The sequence below is a fragment of the Grampus griseus genome (genome assembly GCF_964374135.1).
Source record: "Grampus griseus genome assembly, chromosome: 6".
Lineage (NCBI taxonomy): Eukaryota > Metazoa > Chordata > Mammalia > Artiodactyla > Delphinidae > Grampus > Grampus griseus.
In genome coordinates, this window is record NC_139000.1 from 1,938,722 (window position 1) to 1,959,962 (window position 21,241).

General features: G+C 61.0%; 3 protein-coding genes across 4 annotated transcripts; 1 reads left to right on the forward strand and 2 right to left on the reverse strand.

Moving 5' to 3' along the window:
* Positions 1 to 132: 132 nt before the first annotated feature.
* Positions 133 to 4,428, reverse strand: SURF1 (SURF1 cytochrome c oxidase assembly factor). The gene is made up of 9 exons (XM_082656946.1): positions 4,350 to 4,428; positions 4,220 to 4,271; positions 3,179 to 3,312; positions 3,014 to 3,096; positions 1,942 to 2,133; positions 983 to 1,055; positions 734 to 896; positions 443 to 524; positions 133 to 362 (listed from the first exon to the last, which is right to left on the reverse strand). Exons 1-9 carry the CDS (start codon positions 4,422 to 4,424, stop codon positions 293 to 295), a joined length of 924 nt encoding a protein of 307 aa, XP_082513072.1. The 5' UTR covers positions 4,425 to 4,428; the 3' UTR covers positions 133 to 292.
* An 89-nt stretch (positions 4,429 to 4,517) lies between these two features.
* Positions 4,518 to 8,569, forward strand: SURF2 (surfeit 2). The gene is made up of 6 exons (XM_082656724.1): positions 4,518 to 4,624; positions 4,713 to 4,867; positions 5,571 to 5,674; positions 7,511 to 7,699; positions 7,881 to 8,041; positions 8,340 to 8,569. The coding sequence occupies exons 1-6, from the start codon at positions 4,547 to 4,549 to the stop codon at positions 8,421 to 8,423; spliced, it is 771 nt and encodes a 256-aa protein (XP_082512850.1). The 5' UTR covers positions 4,518 to 4,546; the 3' UTR covers positions 8,424 to 8,569.
* Positions 8,570 to 8,704: 135 nt separating this feature from the next.
* SURF4 (surfeit 4) lies at positions 8,705 to 20,963 on the reverse strand. 2 transcript variants are annotated; one of them, XM_082656722.1, is made up of 6 exons: positions 20,765 to 20,963; positions 13,722 to 13,908; positions 13,022 to 13,098; positions 12,356 to 12,399; positions 11,725 to 11,911; positions 8,705 to 11,040 (listed from the first exon to the last, which is right to left on the reverse strand). In XM_082656722.1, exons 1-6 carry the CDS (start codon positions 20,810 to 20,812, stop codon positions 10,774 to 10,776), a joined length of 810 nt encoding a protein of 269 aa, XP_082512848.1. In that variant the 5' UTR covers positions 20,813 to 20,963; the 3' UTR covers positions 8,705 to 10,773. The 2 variants fall into 2 exon arrangements, with proteins under 2 accessions (XP_082512848.1, XP_082512849.1); XM_082656723.1 differs by lacking the exons at positions 13,022 to 13,098; positions 20,765 to 20,963 and having other exon boundaries at positions 13,722 to 13,740.
* Between the last annotated feature and the right edge of the window lie 278 nt (positions 20,964 to 21,241).

The following is a 21,241-nucleotide window of genomic DNA, read 5'->3' on the forward strand; positions in this document are numbered from 1 at the left end:
CAGTGTTGGGCATTTTGGGCTAAGAGGTTGGGACAGTGGCAAGTGAACCCTGCGTCCTTATCCCTCATAGGGCAGCACTTGTGTGTTGGTCCAGTTTTGAAAAGGCCAAGCAGTACTTGAATACGCTGAACCAAGCCCGGATCTTAGATGGACTAGTTCATTTGGGTGGGAGGAAGGCGCTACACGTGCGATGTAGAGATTTATTTATACCAGTAACACGTCATCAGCCTGAAGTCGAGTCTCTTGAAATGGTTTCAGCTGTGCAGGGACAGGGCTACATCCGCCAGCCTTGTCACACACCAGGAGTCCGGCTTAGGAATTTCTTAAACCACAGGTACGAGGTGGCCGCGCAGAGTCCGTACCTTAGGTTGAAAGAAAGTGAGCGCTGTCAGGGGCTGAAGGGAGGGTGGGGCGAGCAGGAGTGGGCGGAGCCCGGGCTTACCAGGTGATGATGTACTGCATGTGCTCGTTCCTCAGGGTCACTCTGGTCTGCCCTCCAATGGGTCCTCCAGGGACTGTGCTCTCTGTGGGGACAGTGGGCTGTGTCCTCACCGGGGCCTGTGCTACCAGCTGCTTGGCACTTAGTGGCCAGTCAGCCAGCCCCCCCATGTCGCCCTCCTCTTAGCGCCTGTCGAGCACACTCGCGCTCCACCAACAGGAGCGCTGGGGCGGAAGTGCCGGGGAGCTGTCCAGGGTCAAGAGGAAGGTAGAACAGGGCCCGCTCACAACGTACTGAAGTCGGCATCTATGAAGATGGGCTCTGCGCCTGTGAGCCGGGCCATGGCCTCCAGGTCCCGGTAATGCCAGTGGTTCCTCGCGGGATTGTTCTCGGGAACAAAGGGCTTCCTGGTCTCCGACAGCCTCACCATCCCGACTAGGTCCACTTCTCCCTCAACCTGCCCAGGAAGGTGTGAGATGCTCTGTGGGGCCCTGCATGGAGCCTGGATTGGTTCCTACAGGGGGACGGGTTCGCGCCCCTTACCTGGCCTTTGCGCCGTGTATCTGGATTCATTTTCTTCCTGGGCACAAACCCTCTATTTACCAGGATGGTGACTCTGGAGTAGTAAGAGCGCGCTGTTTGAGGTCGGGGACGGTTTTTGAATAAAGGTGGTCACTAACGGTCACTCTGGCGCCTCCCTCCCGGACCACAGCACGGTAAGGGTTTAAGGGTCAGTAGAGCTAGCTGGAGGGGGGAGGGGGTGCCCGACCCTGAGTGCTGTAGGTTCGTGGCCTCTGCGCCACTGTCGCCAGCAGCAGCGGCCTCCGCTTGCTTTGTGCTTCACCTGCTGCACCCGCAGCCAATGACCAACACCGCCCCGCCGCCTCCAACTACTGCCTCGCGTGTCTGCCCCCAATCTCCCATCCTGACCAGGGGAGTCCCCGAGCCGCAGCGTTGGGGCCCATCCCAGACCTGAAACCAGAAAGCTGGGGGCTGACAAGGGACCTGGGGTTTCATTTGTATGTTACCGCTGGGAAGCTGCTCTACTTACCGGCCTTGCACTTGCGGAGCCCCCAACGTGTACACGTCACCTCCTTCCCCTGGGATACTCCGCCCATCTCCGCACTCACTGTTTGACCCAAAGAGCCCCCGGGAAGCCTTCCTCGAGTCGACTCCCTCCCTGCAGGGCTGGGGGTTCCTTTCTCTTGAGTTGCTCTGCTGGCCCCTCAGGCTGCACCCTAAGCACTAAACGTGTGGGCCACTCATGGACGGTTTCTCCAGAGGCCTGTTTCGTTCACCTCTCCTTCCTTCAGAGCTCAACAGGCAGGCGTTGTTCAGTAAGAAGTTAATTGGCTTAATAATGTCAGAATTACACATTTCAAACTCCCAAGGAGGCGAGCTTATCTGGGTTTCTTGGATTCCCCAGGGCTGAGGGCTGAGAAGGAAGGAGGTGGGAAGGACCGCATCTGCCGGGCCGGTCAGCTGCCCCGCGTCCCACTCACCCCAGGGCAGTGCAGTGGAAGGGAGTGACCACGTAGGCACCACTCTCAGCCGCCGACGAGAGCCGGCCGGCCTCCCGGGCCTCCCGGGCCGGGTCCATCATGGTCCGGGGCATCATGTACAGCTCTTTGGAGTGGTCAAAGTGCCCCCTGACCTTCACCGGCCGGTACTCCAGTTTCTGCAGTTCCATCGGGCTACAAGAGAGGGGAGGAGCTGAGACCAAGCCAGGTTTGGCAGGAAGACAAACCCTCTCAAGGGTCTGCAAACCACGAAGCCCACCGTGGCCTGAGAAGCAATGTAGAAGGGGACACACCGCCACGGTGGGGTCTGCGTGATGCGCCCTCCAAAGGGGGAAGCTGATCCCTTTGATGCCACATGGGAACGTGGATCTGTGCTGCCCAACAGTCCATGTTTTCAAGAAAAGCTTAAAGCTGTGGCCTCCTGCGTGAACACGATAAAATACGTGGGCCAAAACCGCCATCTGCAAGCCGAATGTGACCCACTTGTTTGCTCCTCTGTCTGGAAAGCTTTGTGATTTTAGCTGGCACTCTTAGGACAGTGCCTTTTCTTTGGCTGTGCCGCACAGCTTGTGGGATCTCAGTTCCCTGACCAGGGATGGAACCAGGGCCCCCTGCGGTGGAGGCCTGGGGTTCTAACCACTGGACCACCAGGGAATCCCTAGGACAGTGCTTTTAAATGAGGGGAGAAAGCAGTCGAATGCCTGCACATTTTCTCACAGTACCATTCTCATGTCCAGACGTGACATGCGCGTGCCCTCCCCTCCAGCTAAGAATTACTGCTGCAGAAAGCCGTCAGCACTGTGGGGGGGGCTACAGTGTAGCCGTCAGCTACACTGGGCCTGGCCTGGAAAAGGCGCGAAACCCAGGTTCAAAGATCTGTGTCTGTATGACAGGCAGCTTCACGAGGGCAGTCGGGTGTCAACAGGAAGCCTAGCAGGACCCCTGATTTTGAGGGCTCCCATCAGGGTCGGGAAGGGTGGCAGCAGCCAGGCCCCACTGCTGACCTCACCTGAGCCCCAGCCCCGGGGGGGGGGGGGCGGCCTCACACACTCACTCTGCGGGCAGCGGGATGGGCTCGGCCATAACTCTAGACTCTAGTTCTGCGATCAGCTGTAGCTTCCACTTCCGGCGCTGGACCTACGGACACAGGGCATAAGCCCGAGCAGATGGCAGCAGAGTCAAGGGCTCAGAACCAGGAGCGCGAGAAGCCAGGCTTTACCTGCCACGTCCCCAGGCCAAAGGCAGTCACAGGTATGAGAAGCAGAAACCACTGGAGGAAGGAGTCGTCTTCCGTTTTGGCGGCAGTTGCTTCGGCTGAAGAGCTGCCACACCTGCTGGGCCTCCAGACCAACCCTAGTAGATGTCACAACACGGGCATGGGGCCGGAAGCCCTGGAACAAAGAACTGGAGCAGACAACTCCTTGAAGCTGCCATGACTACCGGAGAGAACGTGATGCAGAAGAGGGCCCAGGCCACCACGTGCAGTCAGGAGCCCACCAGCAGCACATGCGTCCAGCCCAGCTCCTAACCCAGTGCCCAGCGCATGACACCCACTCAGTGGACATTCACCCACTGAATGAGATCCAGGGCTTAGTCCTGGCTCTGCCACCAACCATGACCCTGGGTAATTCATGGAACCACCTCACGCCTTTTGTGCAGGAATATGCTGAGATGTATCCTGTCATGAAGGTGCACGGGTACAGGCTACTGTGCTCTGCAGACAATGTGATACACTCGGGAGAGTGGTTTACAGAACTCAGAACAGCTGTTCTTTTTCATCGTTCGTAAATTTAAAGTCGGCAGAACAAACACAGGAAGTACATTTAGGCTCTCAGAGGGTGAGTCCCATCAACGAAAGCATTACGGGTCTGGAGGATGGTGAAAAGGCAGGCCTGGAGCAGGCTTGCAACGTGCCTTTACAGCGTGCACCGCACTCTACAGACAAGTACCCTTTGCTGTGCCTTGGAGGCAACATGCAAACCGTGGTGATTAGCTAGGCTTTCCTTTAGGAGCCCACACAGTTTCCGTCCTGGGTTGGCCCCGCATCAGCCCGAGGAGCCGTGGGGCGGTTATGGCACGTCTCGGGCGGCAGCGCGGACGACAGCGCCCGCCAGAGCCCGCGCGCACCCAGGGCCCGACTCAGAGGCCCTGGCGGCAGTTCCAGGGCTTATCGTGACGCCACGCGCCCCGGCAAAGCGGAGGCACGGACGGACGGGGCGGCTTTCCCAGATGCCGAGGGCATCCCTGGACGAGTCCTCACCTGGGCGCGAGATGACCCCAAGGGCGCTCCTCCGGACGACGCGGGCCGGGGCCTGCGGAGACGCAAGGGGCCGGCTGAGCTCGTTCAGTCCGGGCGCGCGCCCCCAGCCCGGCCACCCCGCTCCGCTCACCGGCCCCGTGCGCGCCGCCCGCAGCAGCGACCCCAGCCCCGCCGCTCGCAGCCCCAGCCCCCTCGCCGCCGCCATCGCCCCGCCCGGGCGCGCGCTTCCGGGATCTGGAGGCGTCTGCTTCCGGGGCGCCGCCCGGCCCCGCCCCGGCCCACGTGGTTCGAGCGACGTTCGGCCTCCAGCTCCGCGCGCGCCGAGCCATGATCGAGCCGCCGGCCGACGTATGCGCCTTCCTGCGGGAGCATCCGAGCCTGCGGCTGGAGCCCGGCGCCCGCAAGGTGGGCGGGCAGCACAGGACCCCGCGCGACGGGCCCCGGGTCCCCAGACCGCCCAGACCCCCTGACCGCCCCGCCTTCCCGCCCGCAGGTGAGGTGCGCTCTGACAGGCCACGAGCTGCCCTGCCGCCTGCCGGAGCTCCAGGTCTACACCCGCGGCAAGAAGTACCGGCGGCTGGTCCGCGCCTCCCCGGCCTTCGACTACGCCGAGTTCGAGCCACACATTGTGCCCAGCACCAAGAACCCGTACGTGGCTGGGCCGGGCCGACGCGGGCCCGGCACTGCCCGGGAGGCCTAGGGTGGGACAGTTCCTAGTGCTGAGTCTGGCCGGAGCTGGGTAGACTCCAAAGCCCCGACCCCTCCCCGCTGGGTGAGCGCTCCTCAAAGACGCGGCCTGTTCTGCAGCGCGCACCCTCCCGTGAGATAGGAGACCTGAGATCCAGGTGGGCGTCCTGGAGCTGTGAGTCACCTGGGATCTCCAGTGAGGCCCGTCCCCCGTGCGTGTTTGCTTTCTTGTAAACGTGAGGTCTGTCACCTGGGCCTGTCTGCTTCAAGAAGATTGGAGCGCTTGTGCTTGGTCTCCTTTAGTTTAAAGGAGAGCTTTGATTTAGCTGAGAGCGCACGGTTGACAATAGTAGTCAAAACGAAGAGGGGCATGGCAGACGCTCCCACTGTCGAGCACTTTGCCAGGCTTTCGCCGACGTGCCTCTCTCGTGCTGGAGCAGAGTCCGGCGAGGCTGGTGAGGCCTGTTTTCCAGGTAGACGGTGAGAGGCCGCAGTCCGCCTGGATGAGTGCTTCTCCAACCCGGCTGCGGACTGCAGTTGCTTGGGAGCTTTTAAGAATCCTGATGCCCCAGCCACGTGGTAGCCCTCCCCTGTCAGTCTGTCTGGGGGAGGCCAGGGTGGAGAACCATGGGTCTGGATCCTTGCTTGTGAACTGTCCCCTTAGGCACCAGCTGTTCTGCAAACTCACCCTGCGGCACATCAACAAGTCCCCGGAGCACGTGCTGAGGCACACCCAGGGCCAGCGGTACCAGAGGGCGCTGCAGAAATGTAAGTAGCCAAGGCGGGACATGGGTGTCTGGGTGCTTGCCTGCCCTCCCCCAGGACCAGCGCCCCTAGAACGCAGAAGCGGCAGCCCGGGCATCCTTTGGTGGTACTTGGTGGATGCAGTGGTTCGGGTCCCAGTACAGAGAGGAGAGAGGGACGACGGTAGAGACAGTGCAGAGCCAGAGGCAGACTCCGAAGTGATGCAGGTTGTGTTAAGTGCTGTGAAGAAGACGGTGTCAAGCGAGGCAGGTGGACTTGTCTTATGCAGGAGGTTCTCGGAGGGTTTCTCTTTAGACTGAGACTTGAGGGACTGCGGGGGGTGGGGGCGGGGAGGTGGGGAGAGTGCTTCGCTTGGCTAGGGGGGTGTCTGGAGGACGGCCATTGTGCCACCAGGCAAGGTGGGGTTAGAAAGGCGGGTGGGGACAAGACCACAGTGGGTCTTGGCAGCCGTGGAGTGGGGATGCCCTGGAAGGGTTAAAGCAGGGACTGGCCTGATCTGTTTGTGTCTCAGGATCACATGTTGCTGCCAGGGGAGAGGGGAGGGGAGGGGCCACCCGGTTGCTGTGCAGTCACCCAGGTGAAGATGCCGGTGGCTGGGGTCACCAGGTGCTGGCAGGGCAGATGGAAGGATGTGGGAGGTTTCTAACGGTTTTGTGGATAGAATCAGTGGACAGGGGCAGTGAGGGAGAGGGAAGAACCGGCTGTGCTTCCCAGGGTCCTGGTGTGACAACTGGTGGCTGATGACGTCACGAAGGTGGGAGAGTGGAGTCTGAAGAATGGCTTTCTGGGGAGGAGCACAGGTCCCTTCGCACGTTACAAGTGGAGGTGGATCAAGGAGGGTGGCTGTTGAGGACACGGACCAGCCCTCAGATGATGCAGACAGCGACACAGACACGTCTGCATCCCGTGGAGCTGGGTGACAGGCCCGGGCCTGAGCTCAGAGGAGCCCCGTGCGGTCGTGTCTGAGGCAGAGCGGAGTCTCAGGGACGCAGCGGTAGCCTCGTCAGACGGCCCCGAAGGGCAGGTCACCTTGCTTCCCGCAGCCGCGCTCAGCTGCTCGGCGAGGGCGGGAAGGGGCTGCATTTCCCCACGAGTAGGGAGCGGTTCCGATGCCGGGCCGGGGCGCCTGGCCACGCGCAGGCTCCGCTCTGCTGGTGACAGGGCCGCTGTGCGGCCGTGGAGGGGGCGGCAGAGGGGCAGCCGGGGATGGGGCCCCGCAGGTGGGCGGTGACGAGAGAGCCGGGGCCCAGCAGGGCTCGTCCACCCCGTGAGTGACGATGGCCGGAGTTGGGGGACAGTGAGGGCCGACGGAGGGCGAGCTCCAGCAGCCGGCTGCCCCGAGTCCTCGGTGCAGGGGGGCCGGTGTGGCTGCAGCGAGGCTTCTCCGTGAGGCCTCGTCCCCGCCCTCTGCTCTGCTCTGAGCCAAGGGTCGGCAAGGGCCAGGCACCAACTTCCGCTGAGCCCCGCCATGCAGCGGGGGTCCTGGCCGCTGTGCCTGAGGGGACTTCCATCTCCGGGGGACAGGCTGGCCCGGCTTCCTGTGCCCGCTCAGCGCCCTCCCAGCCGTGGCCGGCTGGAGCCAGAGAACAGATGCTCCAGGCGCGTCCTAGTCGGGGAGGAGAGGAGAGGGAGGCCTTCGCCACCCTCCTGCCCCGGGCCCGCGTCCCCACGCGCCCCCCTGCTCTCCCGAAAGGAACCCGGCTGGCGGCGCTCGCCTTCCTCTGCTGATCTTACCTGTGGGGGGAGGGTTCGGGGGGCCCTGGCGGAGCTCAGCTCTGTTCCCCGAGGGCTGTGGGGAGACGAGGCGGGAACCGGGCAGCGTGCGCGTCTGTCTCCCAGACGAGGAGTGCCAGAAGCAGCGCGTGGAGTTCGTGCCCGCCTGTGCCGGCGGCAGGCGTGGGAGGAGGGGAGCCCGGCAGGACAGTGGCGAGCCGCCCCGCCCTAGAGCAGCCTTCTGGGAACCCCCGTCCAGCGATGACGGCGCCGCCCCAAGTGACAGTGACGACAGCATGACAGACCTGTACCCACGTAAGCCGGGACGCGCCCCCCTCCCTGCCCATCCTCTGGATTCGGGCTGCGACCCCCGCTCCGTTTCTGTCAGCCGTGAGCAGCTCCCTCCCGCCGTGTGTCCTCCAGTCCTGGGCCCGGCTGACCCCCGACACGGGTGGTGGACTCGACCTAAAACGGCCCAAACCTCTGCTCCTTCCAGCCGAGCTGTTCACCAAAAAGGACCTGGGAGGGACCGAGCATGGGGACAGCACCGACGACTTTCTGACAGGGGATGAGGACGAGAAGCCAAGACGCCGCAGAGAGACGGGCCCTGGGGACAGCGAGGCCGCGGGCCGGGAGCGGGTCCCCAAGCGCGGGAAGGTGGGGTGCCACCCCCAGGGCTGCCGGCGTGGCAGCGGCTTCTTCTAGCTATGGTTTCAGCTTCTTTAAAAAAAACACCTTTCTCACAACCGTCATCTCAAGCTAACGCTGCGTTACGTTAAGATAAGCGCCGAGGCTGCTCTAATGGGGGCGGGGGCTGCTTCCTGGGTTGCTGCCCAGGAGTTTCCACTGAAGCCTCTTCCTCTCTGCGGGCCGGGACTGCGGGGGCCGGGCTTACAGCACCCCTGCGTCAGATCAGAACGCCTCCACTGATCGGGGTTCTCTGTTTGTGCCGCAGAAGCAGTCCGGCTCGTTGAGAAAGAAGTCCAAGAGTCATCACCGCAAACCTAAGAGCTTCAGCTCTTTCCAACAGTCAGGTTAATGGAAAGTCGCTGGAGAAAACGCATCGTGAGAGCCTTTCGAGACCCTCCCGGCACGCACGCCACGTTCCTCTTCGAGGTGCCCGCCGTGCGTCCTCCCAACTGGTGGGATGTCCATCCACTCCTCGTTTGCTGCCCCAGAAGGCCGGGCCGGGGGGACTGACCCGTGGATGTCAGGGTCTCACCCCCACCCCCAGGAAGCAGCAGGGACCCCGGAGGGGGCACCGAGGAGAGCCCTGGCCAGTCCCCACCTGGCTGGACGACACCAGAGGATCACACTGCATACAACAAATGCCACTATTTATTTTGACGTGTCTCCAAAAATCAAAATGTTTTCAAACACAACTAAGATATAAAATACAGCATAAAATGAGATTCATAACTATCTCCCCCATAAAGCAAAAAATTTTTCAGAAATCGTTGCGCCAGAACCAGTTGGTAGATCCTGTTTTTCTCTTCTCCCCGAGTAGGCATCGACCCCCGGCCGGAGCACTAGCCCACGCAGGGCCAGGGGAGGCGGGACTGGTGGCCACGACGCCACCTGGCCACCAGGGTCAATCTCAGTTTTTACAAACCAGAAAGGTCTTCCTAGCAGGGAGCCGAAGAAGACCTGTACCCTGCCAAAAACAGTGTCACGGAGCAACTGCGACCTGGCCGAGAGCGCCGTTCATCAGGGCCATCGTGCTGGGCTAACGGGGAGGGGGGTGTAGATCAAGACGCCACCCTGCCCAGGTTGCGCACTGAGTCAGAACAGCCCCGTGGTGTGGGAGCATCCCAGTGACTGAAGTAGCAAAGCCTCTGAACTTATAAATACTCGGGGAGTAGGGCCACCGGGGGAGGGATTGGGAGCGTCTTGGGTTGAGCCTCTGCAGCGGCGGGGACACAGGAGGGTGCTGGAAAGGCGCTAAGCGCACTGGTGGGTAAGAGCCGGCCTCCCCCCTGCCCTGGGAAGCTGACCAGGGGCTTCGCTGGGGCGGGGCGGGTTGCTCCCCACCTCACCCTGGCTCTGGCCTGGAAGGTAGACGTGGATCTGGGTTCAGGACTGGCCCCAGCAGCCCTGGGGAGGCCCTCAGGCTGGCACCCCTAGCTGAGCGAACCGGAGAAGGTGAGATCGGCCCCAAGGCAAGGCTTGCGAGAGGCCTCCAAGGAGGGGAGTTCGCCAGCCTCACCGTGTCGGTCTGACCCTGACTCCCTGTGGGAGGCACAGAGGCATCGCTAGGAGGCGGACGAGTGGAGAACAGCAAGAAGCACTCACAGCCCCAGGAAGAGAAACAGTATAAGGCAATGTTAGGAAACTTGAAATACAGGCTCGAGATCCAATCGGTAAGGCATCACAAATCGTAAAAAGTACTTTGGGCTGCATTCAGCATAGCAAATGGACAGTCTGAGCAAGCTGCAGCCTCGTGAAGGTGGGGAGTGGTGGCCGCATGGCCTGGGGAGCCCCGGGAGGGGGGAGACAGCAGGCAGCGCCGGCCTGGCTCTGGCTGTGGCCCTGGGGCAGCTCAGCGTGAGGTAACCGGTCTGAGCACCCCGCTCTGGCCCGGCCCCGCGGTGGCAGCTGGCCCCCACCGAGCTGGCCACGCATGCGGCTGAGGCCCGCGTGCTGCCGGGCCCGGGGGGCGGGTTCCTGCGGGCTCCGGGCAGCCTCCCCGTGGGCCACCGTCCGCACCTTGAGCCACTACCGCTCCCAGGGCGTCGCCCCATAAAAACGGCACCGATCCGAGTCGAGGCCCTGGTGAACGCCTCTCACCGCACCTTCGCTGCCCCTCCAGCGCTGCCTTACGCTTTGGGTCTGGGGTTCTCTACATGCTCTCGCTGTCCCTATAAAGCATCACAACGCAGGGCAGAAATGACGGGGAAGGCACTGGTGCGAGTCGGAACCAGTGTGTTGATGCTGGGCGGGGCCACCCCAAATCATCGAGTAGTTTTAGCTAAAAACGTAAACTTTAAAAAAAAATAAAGAGGGAGACTGCTTTGAATGATACACAAATGTATCTGCTCACAGTACAGCTTGAAGGTCCCCCACCCCAAAAAAGAACCGAAAGAAAACCAGGACCGAGAGGCCACAGCCAAGCAAGCTGCTCACTCCACGGAGCCGCGGCCGGCCTTGGGGAGGGAGGTGCTGACCACGGGCCGGCCGGCTCCGCACGGTCAGACGCCAGGTGGTGGGGTCCAGAGCAGATTTAGCCATCAATTATCAGGTGTCCGCAAATAAAGTTCTCAAAACATCTGTGCCTTTACCAAGGGAGGGGAGGGGAGGGGAGAGGATACAGAAATGCTGGCAGTTATGGCGAATCCACCCTGAACCAGTCCTCGACGGCCACGGGTCCCAGCCAGGCGGGGAGGGGTCTGTTACCACTCTTTCTTCTTCTCGTCCATGGACACGCCCCCGGGGCCCAGGGCCACCACCAGGAGCAAGCCTCCGATCACCGACATGGTCTGGAAGAAGTCGTACTTGAGGAAGTCGTGCATGGGCTTGTAGACGGGAATGGTCCAGAAAGCGTTGAAATACACGTTGATGGCAAACAGCCACACGACGAGAGTCAAAGCGGCCAGCTTGGTTTTAAAGCCGATGGCCACCAAAATCATCAGAGCCGTGCCCACGATGTTCTGGAGAATCTGCACGGGTTGGAAGGTAAGCAATGGAAATACACAGGCAGGTTCCAGCTGCCCGTGGGCCAGGGTGGAGTGACTCAGGGCGTGCCGAGAGCCGGCATTACAAGCAGGGAAGAAAATCATGTCTCCTGCGATGGGGGCAGCAGCGAAAGCAACGCTTTGAAAATTGAGAAAGGTTTGGGGAATGGTAGGTCTCCAAAGAACAGGCTGGGATTTACCGGGACCTGCCCCAGTCTGAGCCTGGTGGACCTGTCAGTCACAACCACAGTCCCCGGCGCTGCTTAGAGCCAAACGCTCCCCCCCTCCCCAGCACCAGGAGCCCCTCCTGGGGACCCCGCCCAGCCGGGGCCCCCCAGCTCTGTAAGCTACTGGGGGACAAGGACAAAGCCTTCGACTCTGCAGCCCCAACAAAAAGGACACGATAAAAGCAGGAGTGTGAGGAAGGAAAGAGAAACAGGAGCCTGTGCCAGGAACCTTCGCCAGCAGCCTGGACGGACCCTTCAGCGAGGTCAGGGAGATGCGGGACCTAATCTGTTGGAAAGGCAGCTTCTTGGTGCGTAAGAGCTTGGCAGCGCTGTTTCCTTTAACAGGATCATCCCGATGGCCCCTCAGCTATGCTTAGTGCACAGCTGGGAAGAGGGGGCAGCACCCCTTCTAGAAGGACAGGGACCCGACAGGAACACTTACCGAGAAGAAGCTGGCGTCGAAGTGCAGGAGGGTCATGAACATCAGGACCAGCAAGACCCGGCCTCCGAGCTGCATGTACTGTCTGGGGGAGCTCTCGCGCACGGTGGGGACGCCCGCGAACATGCTCTTCCCTTCGGAACGGGACTCCGCCAGGAGAAGCAACAAGCCTCCTCCCAGGGCCAGGTTCCTGAGGAACGGACACGCCACGCTAGTCGCTCAGGCTCATCAGGCTCTGTGAGCGCCCGGTGGACCACATCGGGAGACCCCGGCAGGAGCAGGGACTCCGGTGACACCCACGGACAGGGAAGCCCCACGCGACCGGAGACACGGATGCCTCCGCGCCACCCTCGGGATGGCCTGGCCTGGGCTCTCCTGCTGACCAGCTGGGTCCCTGGGAGCCAGTACTTCACTTGGGCCCTCGTCGCCCTCATGAGATACGGGGTCGGGAGGGATGACCTCATTCTCACCTCTGTCCTGGGGGCTGTGGGTGGGGAAGGAAAAGGCTTCACCAACGCCCGCTACAGATTCTAAGAAGCATGGTCTGGACCCAAAGAAACTTACTTCAACCAACAGTTACTGAGTTTAGAAACACGAGCAAAGTGCACGAAGTCGCCAGCCAGAAGGCACCTACCTCATGAGAAACTTCAAGTCCCATAAAATGCTGTAGGCAATCGTCTAAGGAGAACAGAGAAGAGAGAGAAACTTGCGTCTCAGCATTTTCAGACAGATCTGTATCTACAGAACGAATGGCGCCAGGCAGCTCTTCCAGCGCACGTGAGAATCTAAATACAAGACGCGCACAACCCTCTCAGGACCCCGACGGCCCCAAGCTCAGCGTCTCGGGGCAGCGGTGGCCCCGGATCCAGCAAGCCCTTGCCTCCTCAGGGCGGGGCCCAGGACGTTCTGGAGAACGCAGCGGCTCTGAGACGCCAGTCTGCAGTCGATGTGTGTGACACGTCTCACGTGAGTAGCTAGGTGCTCTTCTTTATGAAGTAAGACGCTAACAACACAGTGCCCTGGCTGCAGCCGACCCCGTGACCTGTCCCCTTGTCACAGGGAACTCAGGAAAGTGGCAAAAGGAGGATGCCCGGAGTTCGGCCCCTTCCCAGGGCGCTCGGCTGTCTGGCTCTCCTGAGTTTCCACGGCTGGCGTGGAGGAAAATCCAGCAATTTCTCAGAAGAGAAAAGGAGTTCCAGGCAGACACACAGAGGGCCGAGAGGGGAGTGAGCCTGAGTCCTCACAAATGCCTTTGGCTCTAACCAGAGCGAGAGCGAGACCCCAGCCGCGTGCCGTTTACCTGCAGCGCGATGATGCCGAAGAGCCCGAAGCAGGCGTACTGCACGGAGTTCCTGCTCAGCACCAGGAGGCAGCCGGCTGCAAGGGAGGGGGCGGGCTCAGGGCACCGCGGCCACCCCCCTGGCCCTCCGCGCAGCGGCAGCCCAACGCCCGCCCCAAGCAGAAAGCATCTGCTGGGAGGGTCGTGGTAGGCACGGGCCACACACACGCGCCCACTGGTCTTTACTCATCAAAAACACTGGTCCGCAAAGTGGGTCCCTTGCTTACAGTCAGTCACTGTCCATCAGAAAGAAGCTCAACTGTGGGGCTTCGGGACAGGCTGGCAAGTGCAAGTCCCATCCTTGCCCCCTAACGTGCGAGAGGGAGCGCTGCCGCCGCAAGACGGCCAGCAGGGGGGAAGGCAGACCCGAGGCCGACGCAGCTGCACTGGTGTCTGATGCGCCCCCTTCTCTGTTTACCTGTTGATCCTTTCCAGACACCCTGGGTCTCGGGTGCCTCAGCTCCTCGCTGGCCCACCCAGGTGCCCCCATCTCCAGCACCTCCCGCTCTGGGCACTGATCACAGGGCCTCAAAGCAACGCAGCCAGGACCCAACACAGAGCACGCACCCGCGCGCCGGCAGGCCCAACTGCCGGGCCCGGGCTGCTGGCCTGGCGTGAGGAGCTGCAGACACACAGGCCCCCGAGCGCCGGCGCCACTCACTCAGCTGTCCGAGCAGGTTGAGGAACACGAAGGAGGAGGCCAGCAGGTAGCCGCAGCTCCAGGTGGTGTCGATGTAGTCCCGCTGCTCGCTCCACTGGAACCACATGCGGATGCCGTCCTCCAGGAAGGTGCTGATGAGGCAGAGGCGTGCCACGTGCGGCAGGTACTGCTTGGTGACTCGCAGGAACTGCGGGGCCGCGGAAAGCCGAGGGTCAGGGGCCCGGTGCCCGCTCCCGGCACCGCCCAGGCCTCCGTCCTGGAGACGAAGGAGCCCGAAGGCGATGCCCCGGGCCCGACCCGACCTCCTCCACCATCTCAGCTGATGTGTGTGTGGCAACTACAGTCGTCACGCGTGGGACTGCCACAGGACACAGGGCGTGGGCAAGGCAGACCCGCCCAGCGACAGACTGGACCGGCCCTCGGAGGCGACCCGTCGAGGGTGCCTCCGCACCAGCTCGCTCTCTGTCGTGGGGCGTCCTGCGCTGAGGGCTGCGAGCAGCTCCCCGGCCTCTCTGCCACCAGCTGCCGTGAGCGGCCCCGCTCCGACCGCGACAGCCCGACACCTCCAGACACGGCCGCCTGCCCCCTGCGAGCCGCGCCACTTAAGATGGGTGATTAGGACACAGAGAGGCAAGGCGAGACTGAGGTACAAATGTCATTCGGTGAACTGCACGCACTTTGTCTCACCAGGCGTTCGAAGCTGAGGTACAAAGGGAAAGAAACCCTGTGACACACGCTAACACAGCAGGAACTCGGGAGAAAGATCGGAGACCCACCCACACGAGTGACATGTCAGGAGCAGAGTCTAAAGGGCAGCGGTGAGTCTGACTCCTCAGAGGGACAGCTGAGCGTCACAGCCCCTTAGCCGACTAAACCTGGAGGTGCAATAAACAGAGGTGTATACGGGAGCGCTCCTTCGTTTCTGGTGTTCTGAAGAGCGGCTCACAAGTCCTAGGAAGCACTAAAGCTGTCCAACAGGGTTAACGAGCCTCGGGCTGCTTAGACCAGCCTGTAGTTCGTCAGCTCTGGCTCGGTCTGCACAGAGAAGCCTCCCCTCCTCCGGGGACCTGGGCCACAGCAGCCTGGCCTGGCCGGCCTGGGAGCGGAGGAGAGAGAGCTGACAAGCCAGGTGGCCACTCTCCTCCAGTCCTGGAGCTTGAGCCCCGAGGTGACGCGTCTGCTCAGCCCCTGACCCCCACGGAAGCGGTGCTGGAGTCACAGTGAGGGAGACAGACGTGCAGACAGGCACGCACGCAGGTACGGGCACAGAAGCACGGCGGAGACCGGAGCTCAGGGTTCTCATCCTGGCTCTGACACCCACCAGCCAGCACACTGTGGACTGGAGACGGACTGAGTTACTTTGCGGGGAGGGGGAGTGGTCTCTACCGTCCTTCTAGAAGTGAGGACAGCTGTGTCCATGGTGGCGAAGATTCTTTCCAACTTTAATGAGCAGAGGAGAAAAGGAAAGGGAAAGGACCCTGTTTAAAAAAAAAAAAAGAGGTCCCAAATACTCCTATATGAATTCTGGAGTCCACGCAGAGAAGAAACACGTCAGATCGGGGGCTGCGGGGACAGCTGATGCCACATGCCCTCCCGTTTCTGCCTCATGGCCTGAATGATTTCGAAATGCCCAGCAGCGGTGTAGTCACCCAGCCCGTCGAGACACAAAGAGCACCCCCTCAGCTCTGATGCCCTGGCCCTGGTGTCGAGGCCCCGCCCAGAAGCCCGGGCGACGACACTGGCCTCAGCTCGATGTGGAAACCGGGGAGAAGCCACGGCGAGGCCGGCAGGGCCCCGCCGGACGGCTGTGCAGACTCGGACTCCCGGGCGGGGGAGCGCGCCCACCGCGCCGCAGCCCACAGGACGAGACAGAGGCAGTGTTTAAAGCCTCCGTGACGCATCTTAATTTGAGTGTCTGGGTCAAGAGGATTAAAGAGCGGCCCAGAGAAGGTTCCCTTCGGACACGTAACTCACTCCTCCCTCTGCATGCAGACACACCAAGGAGACAGACGTCTCTCTGCTTTGGAAAAGCACAGCAAAAGTTCAGGCATCTGTGCTCTGAACTAAGCACGAATCTGATTTTCAAAGTCATACGTGACCTAGGTTTAGGGCTGACGATTTTATAAGTCAGGCCGATCCGGAGCCTCTCTTAACCAGCCACGCGCTAATGGGCACCTGTTTGCACTGAACAGGAAAGAAAAAAACTAGGTGTGATATAACATAAGACCAGACCCAATTTTAATCTTATTGCCTACACACATCTTGGTCTCAACGTGTGGCCCCTGAACCCACGTCACGCTGCTTTAGACAGTGTCCCCTCGGCACAGCAGAAGAGCCCCCGAAGCAGGCACCCTGAAGCCACCTGGCCGGTGCGCGTGCTAAGCCGGCCTCCCGCTCACACAAAGGGCCCGAAGGCCGGGGGCTGCCTGCTGCCCGCGCACCCGCGGGGCGGTCAGCCATTCTCTCCACTGGGGTAGCTACACCTGACCTGGGACATAACCCTGGGAATACGGCGATCATGTCCCACAGAGCACGGGAAAACCTACTTTGTCTTAGCGTTCAGGACAAAAGGGACCTGAGGAAAGCAGTCTGCGATTCTTATTTCACGAGAACTTAGAGGCGGAGAAAAGAGGCAGTCAGACTTCCTTGATCACCAAGGACCGGGGCTGCCCTTCTCAAGGGCCAGCTCAAGCCTGCACGTCCCAGATTAGAACCAGCGGCCAGGTGACTTCCCGCACATCAGGCTGAGTCAGGGCTGGTACTGGAGCTCAGTGCCTCACACATGTGCGTCCACCGAGACCCCCGAACCCCCAGTAAGTCTCCCTGAGCACTGCAGGGTCACGCAGCACCTCGAGGTCCAGGAAGAGATGTCAGCCGGCCCTGAGCTGGAGAGATGGCCTGGCTTTCTTTACTAAAAACCCACGTGGGACAAAGTGCCTACCAATAGGAAGGCAGCTCCAGGCTGCACCTGACCTTCCGGGAGCAGGCCTCACCAGCCACAGCCCCCGCCCGCACGCCTCCACCCCACTGCCCAGAAGAGGCGGGGCGGCTTTTCTGAACCTCCTGTCTAAGGCCGGTGAGCAGGGAGAGTGAGTCAGCCGGCTCCCCTCTGCCCTCTCCCCACGCCTTTTCGGCATAAGGCAGGAAGCCCTTGCTGGGGAGGGGGTGACAGAGCAAAGGAACAAGAGGAAAACACTCAGCAGCCACCCCCCACTGTCACCAGAACCCCACCATGCTGACGGTCATCCACGCACTGTTAATCCAGAGCCCTGAGGCCTGGGGGCTGTGTATGCCCGGCTCAGTGTCCTGCCAAGGCCATCCTAGCTCTCCGGCGATTGACCAGAGGCCAAGGGGAGCTCCTGGGGGTGACAGCTTCCAGGACTGGCTCTGTCCTGCCAGAGGACAGGTAAAAACACCAAAGGCCAGGGACCTCCCTGGTGGCACAATGGTTAAAAATCTGCCTGCCAACGCAGGGGACACAGGTTCGATCCCTGGCCCAGGAGGATCCCCCATGCCGCGTAACAACCAAGCCCGTGCGCCACAACTACTGAGCCTGCGCTCTAGAGCCCGCGAGCCACAACTACTGAGCCCGTGTGCCACAACTACTGAAGCCCGGGCGCCTACAGCCCGTGCTCCGCAACAAGAGAAGCCACTGCAATTAGAAGCCTGCGCACCGCAACAGAGTAGCCCCTCCCTGGTCGCTGCAACTAGAGAAAGCCCGCGCGCAGCAACGAAGACCCAATGCAGCCGAAAATAAGTAAATAAATAAATTTATTAAAAAAAAATACCAAAGGCCATGCTGGAGAGCAAGACCTCATGCAGCTTATGTCACCTTGGTGACGAACCACCAGGCAGAACCCATTAAGTGCTAATACTCCTATTTACTGGTGCAAATGTGCTTGCAAGTTACAGTCTGCAGACTGGCAGCGAGCTCCAGCTGCAGGGCACGTGCATAATTTCGGACTGCCGAGTTCATTAGTCTCTGGCTCCTTCAGACCAGTCTCAGATGGCTTCCGAATGCCCAGCTCCCGCACAGAGCACTCTCAGTACTTTCTCCAGCAGGAGGACACTGTCCCTGGCCACGCAGGGCAAGGAGCCTGATGCCAAAGAGGCAGCTCGGGCAGAGCCTGCCAGCGGGAAGTAACCAGACCACTCACCCTGCGCTCGCGCCTCTGCAGACCTGAAGGCAAGGTCGCAGGACGGCCAAGCCACACGTGGACTCAACATATTGACCCACCACGTGCTGCGCGAGACCACACAGACCTCCCTCTCCGCATCTAAAGGTGGAAACGCTATGGCCAAGCTCCGGGATCCAGGGGCGGCAGAAGTCGTATATACGGAGGATCTGGCCCAGTGCGGGTGTATCGAAGGTTCAGGATTACTGTCATAACTCTCAGAGAACACATGGCCCTTTTGAGGTCCTGTTCACGGCAGCCCAGACTTTCTGGCCAAATCCTGTCACTTCATTTTTGCTTTTGTTTTCTGAAGACAAGGTTAGAAAAGACAGATATGTCATATTATATGATCAGTGACTTTGATGACATTTCCCCAGTCCCTTCAAATTAGATCATTTTCATCTTAAAAGCCGGACTCGCAGCACCTTTATTGTTTTAGTACTATGTGGGTAAATGTTAAAAACAAAAGCGCCGCCCCAGATTCTGTCCACAGGAAGCCACTGCCTTGGCTCTGCACCCCACTATCTGTCCACATCCTCCTCTCGCACCAAGCCTGCCGCCAGAAGAGGCTCCTAACTCTGGCTGTGACAGCGCGCTGGGCCCTGCCCTCCTGAGTCACCCACAGAGGGGTCCGCTGACAGCTGTCACCATCAAGGTGGGCTCTGCTGCTGAAAAACTGACAGCAGGGGCCTGCACTGCCCGACAGACGCGGCCTCGGTCCACGCTGTTTCTCCGTTTTTTAAGGCAGCGCGTGCCCTCTTACGACGCTAGTGCTTTGTGCGGTTCCCTTCATTTGTACCAGGAGAGGAACACTAGGCTTTAGAAGCACGTTGTGTGTGGTACTAGCCTCGAGGTCGGAGACTGGGCTTCTCCCAGGGCCATGGCCCCAGGCCAGTCCAGGAGCCTCAGCAGGCCCGGCCTCCCTTCCCATAGTAAACTGGTGCAGGCCAACCCTGTGTGCCCCTCAAGGGCCTTTCTGGTTCCAAGATTCTGCTTCTCTCATTGAAGGCAAACAAAATGGAGAAAGAGAAGAAAGGATTACGTAAAAAGAGTCTGGTGGGGTTTTTTTGTTTTTGTTTTTGTTTTGGCAGTAGGAGGGTTTATCATTTGATAGTTGGCAGCAACTTGACTGGAGACATTTTATCTAGATTCGGTTATGAAATTCACTTGCAAAACCAGGGTTTTTCCGGGCTGCAGAGTGAGTGTACAAGGCTCTGATGACTCCCTTGGCTAAAAGGAGCCGTCTCCTTAGGTAGTTGCTACTTGGGGGAACAAAATTGGGTCACTACGGCTATGGCAATGAAAAGCGACAAACTAAGCAAGCCTACTTGGTTTCTGAGAGCTTTCGATATGAATTGTTTTTGAGAGGGATACAATTTTTGGATTGTGTCTGTAAACACAAAATCATGACCTTAGGAAAAACTGTTTCTTCAAGTTGCTATGTTTTATCCCCAAAGTGGTTTTTAAAGTATCAGCTCACAGGGAAGTAGCGCTTAGGAGAACCTGACTGGGAGAGCACGCAAGAGAGGTATCACCCCTCGAGGGAAACGACAGGAAATCTTGTTCACCAATAACTGATCAGAAAGTGCACGCGCGCGCGCGCACACACACACCCTCCAAGAAGCCCAGCCTCAGAGTATGATGAATTAATACCACCTCCATAAAAATAAAAAATGTAACCTCACTACTGTGAACTCTGGCAAAGCCACACACACAGTAAGTGAACCAAAGAAAGAATGACAGTTGGGCCAGACATGGATCTTCCGGCAGAGATGGGGCTGTTCGTCTGTAGACATAACGGGATACTTTTAGAGGTAAAAGGTACACGACTGAATAATCACCACCATGTTCTTTGGACCAAGCTTGGTAGAGAGAGAGGGTGGAAGCTGTGTCCTTTCCCCTTTCCAGCATCTGGTTCTGTCCATCTAGTTTTTGAACACCTTTAATGGTGACTCAAGGGCCTGTTTCAAGGGCTTCCCTGTAGCTCGGAAGGCCACCTGTACACCCTTGGAAGGGGAAAAACAGGAAGATAGGCTTCCCCTCCTCCCAGGTTTGTGTACAGACAGATAGATACCCATTCATTTCAGTCTCAGGGCAGAGTCCAAACAGGGAAGGAAAACGCAGGGAAGGGTCAAAGGGACCCCAGGAACCCAACACATCTGGGAAAGAGAAAACAAGTACTGTGGCTTTCTGCAGCGAGGTGCATACCAGGGCGCCCCCTTTCCTCTGGGAGGACCCCAGGCCTCCAGCCTGACCAACCCCCGTTCAGGATCAGCTCCCCAGCCCGCCCCCGAAGAGCGCCCAGTAAAAGGAAAAGCGTGCAGGGACCACCCAACAGTGTAGAATGCAGAGGACGCGCCCCACGCACCCCGGGGCCTCGGGCCCCTTCTCCGGAGCCGGGGAGGCAGCCGCTGACACCCCTCGGCTTCTAGGATGGCCCGGGCCGGGCTGGGGAGGACGGGCCCACCGAGCTGGGCGCCGAAGCAGGGGCCCGGGAACACACCCAGAGCCCGGGTGGGGGGGCGGCGCGAGGGCAGGCTGGGCCCGGAGGCCGGGTTTGGGGCGGGTTTGGGGGTGCCCCCGGCCGGGACGGGCGGCGAGCCCAGGAGGGAGGGCCCTGGTTGGGGGAGGGGGCGCGATCCCTCCGGTGGGATCGGGAGTGAGGGCACGGCCCAGGCCTCGGGGCGGCCCTGCGGGCCGGGGGCCGGCTCTGGGGGCGGCCGGGGTCTCGGGGCCGGGCCCGGGGGGTGCAGGCGGGCCGGGCGGGGGGCCCGGGGGGAATCCAGGAGAGGGGGCCGAGGGGGGCCGGGGGAGGAGGCTCCGGGCGGGAGGCCCGGGGGAGGGGCCGGCCGAGCCCGCAGGCCGCACCTGGTCTGCGAAGTCCTCGGCCGTGCCCATCAGGTCGTTCTGGCCCATGGCGGCGGCGGGAGGCTCGGCTAGCTCGCTCGCTCGCTCCCTCGGCGCTCGGCCCGTCAGCGCCCGCGCCCGCGCCCGCTGCGGCCTCCACAAGAAGTGCCAGCGGCCGGCCTCGCTCCTCGTCCGCGGCTCCAGCGGCTGCCACGTAGGCCAAGCCTTAAAGGGGCCGCGCCGCGGGGCCCGCCCCGGCCGCGCCTTAAAGGGGCCGCGCGCCGCCCGCCGCGCTCAGGCCCCGCCCACCGCACTTGAGGCCCCGCCCTCCCCGCTCGAGGCTCCGCCCGCTCCTCCCTGAGGGCCGGCCTGCTGGAGACGCGCGGGTGCCCCAGCGGACACTGTGACACTGTTCGGGCAGGGAGGGTCCCCGGATCAGGCCAGCACCCGGGGCTGAAGGGCGCCCCCAGGGTGGGGGATGGGCGCTCACCGGACGCG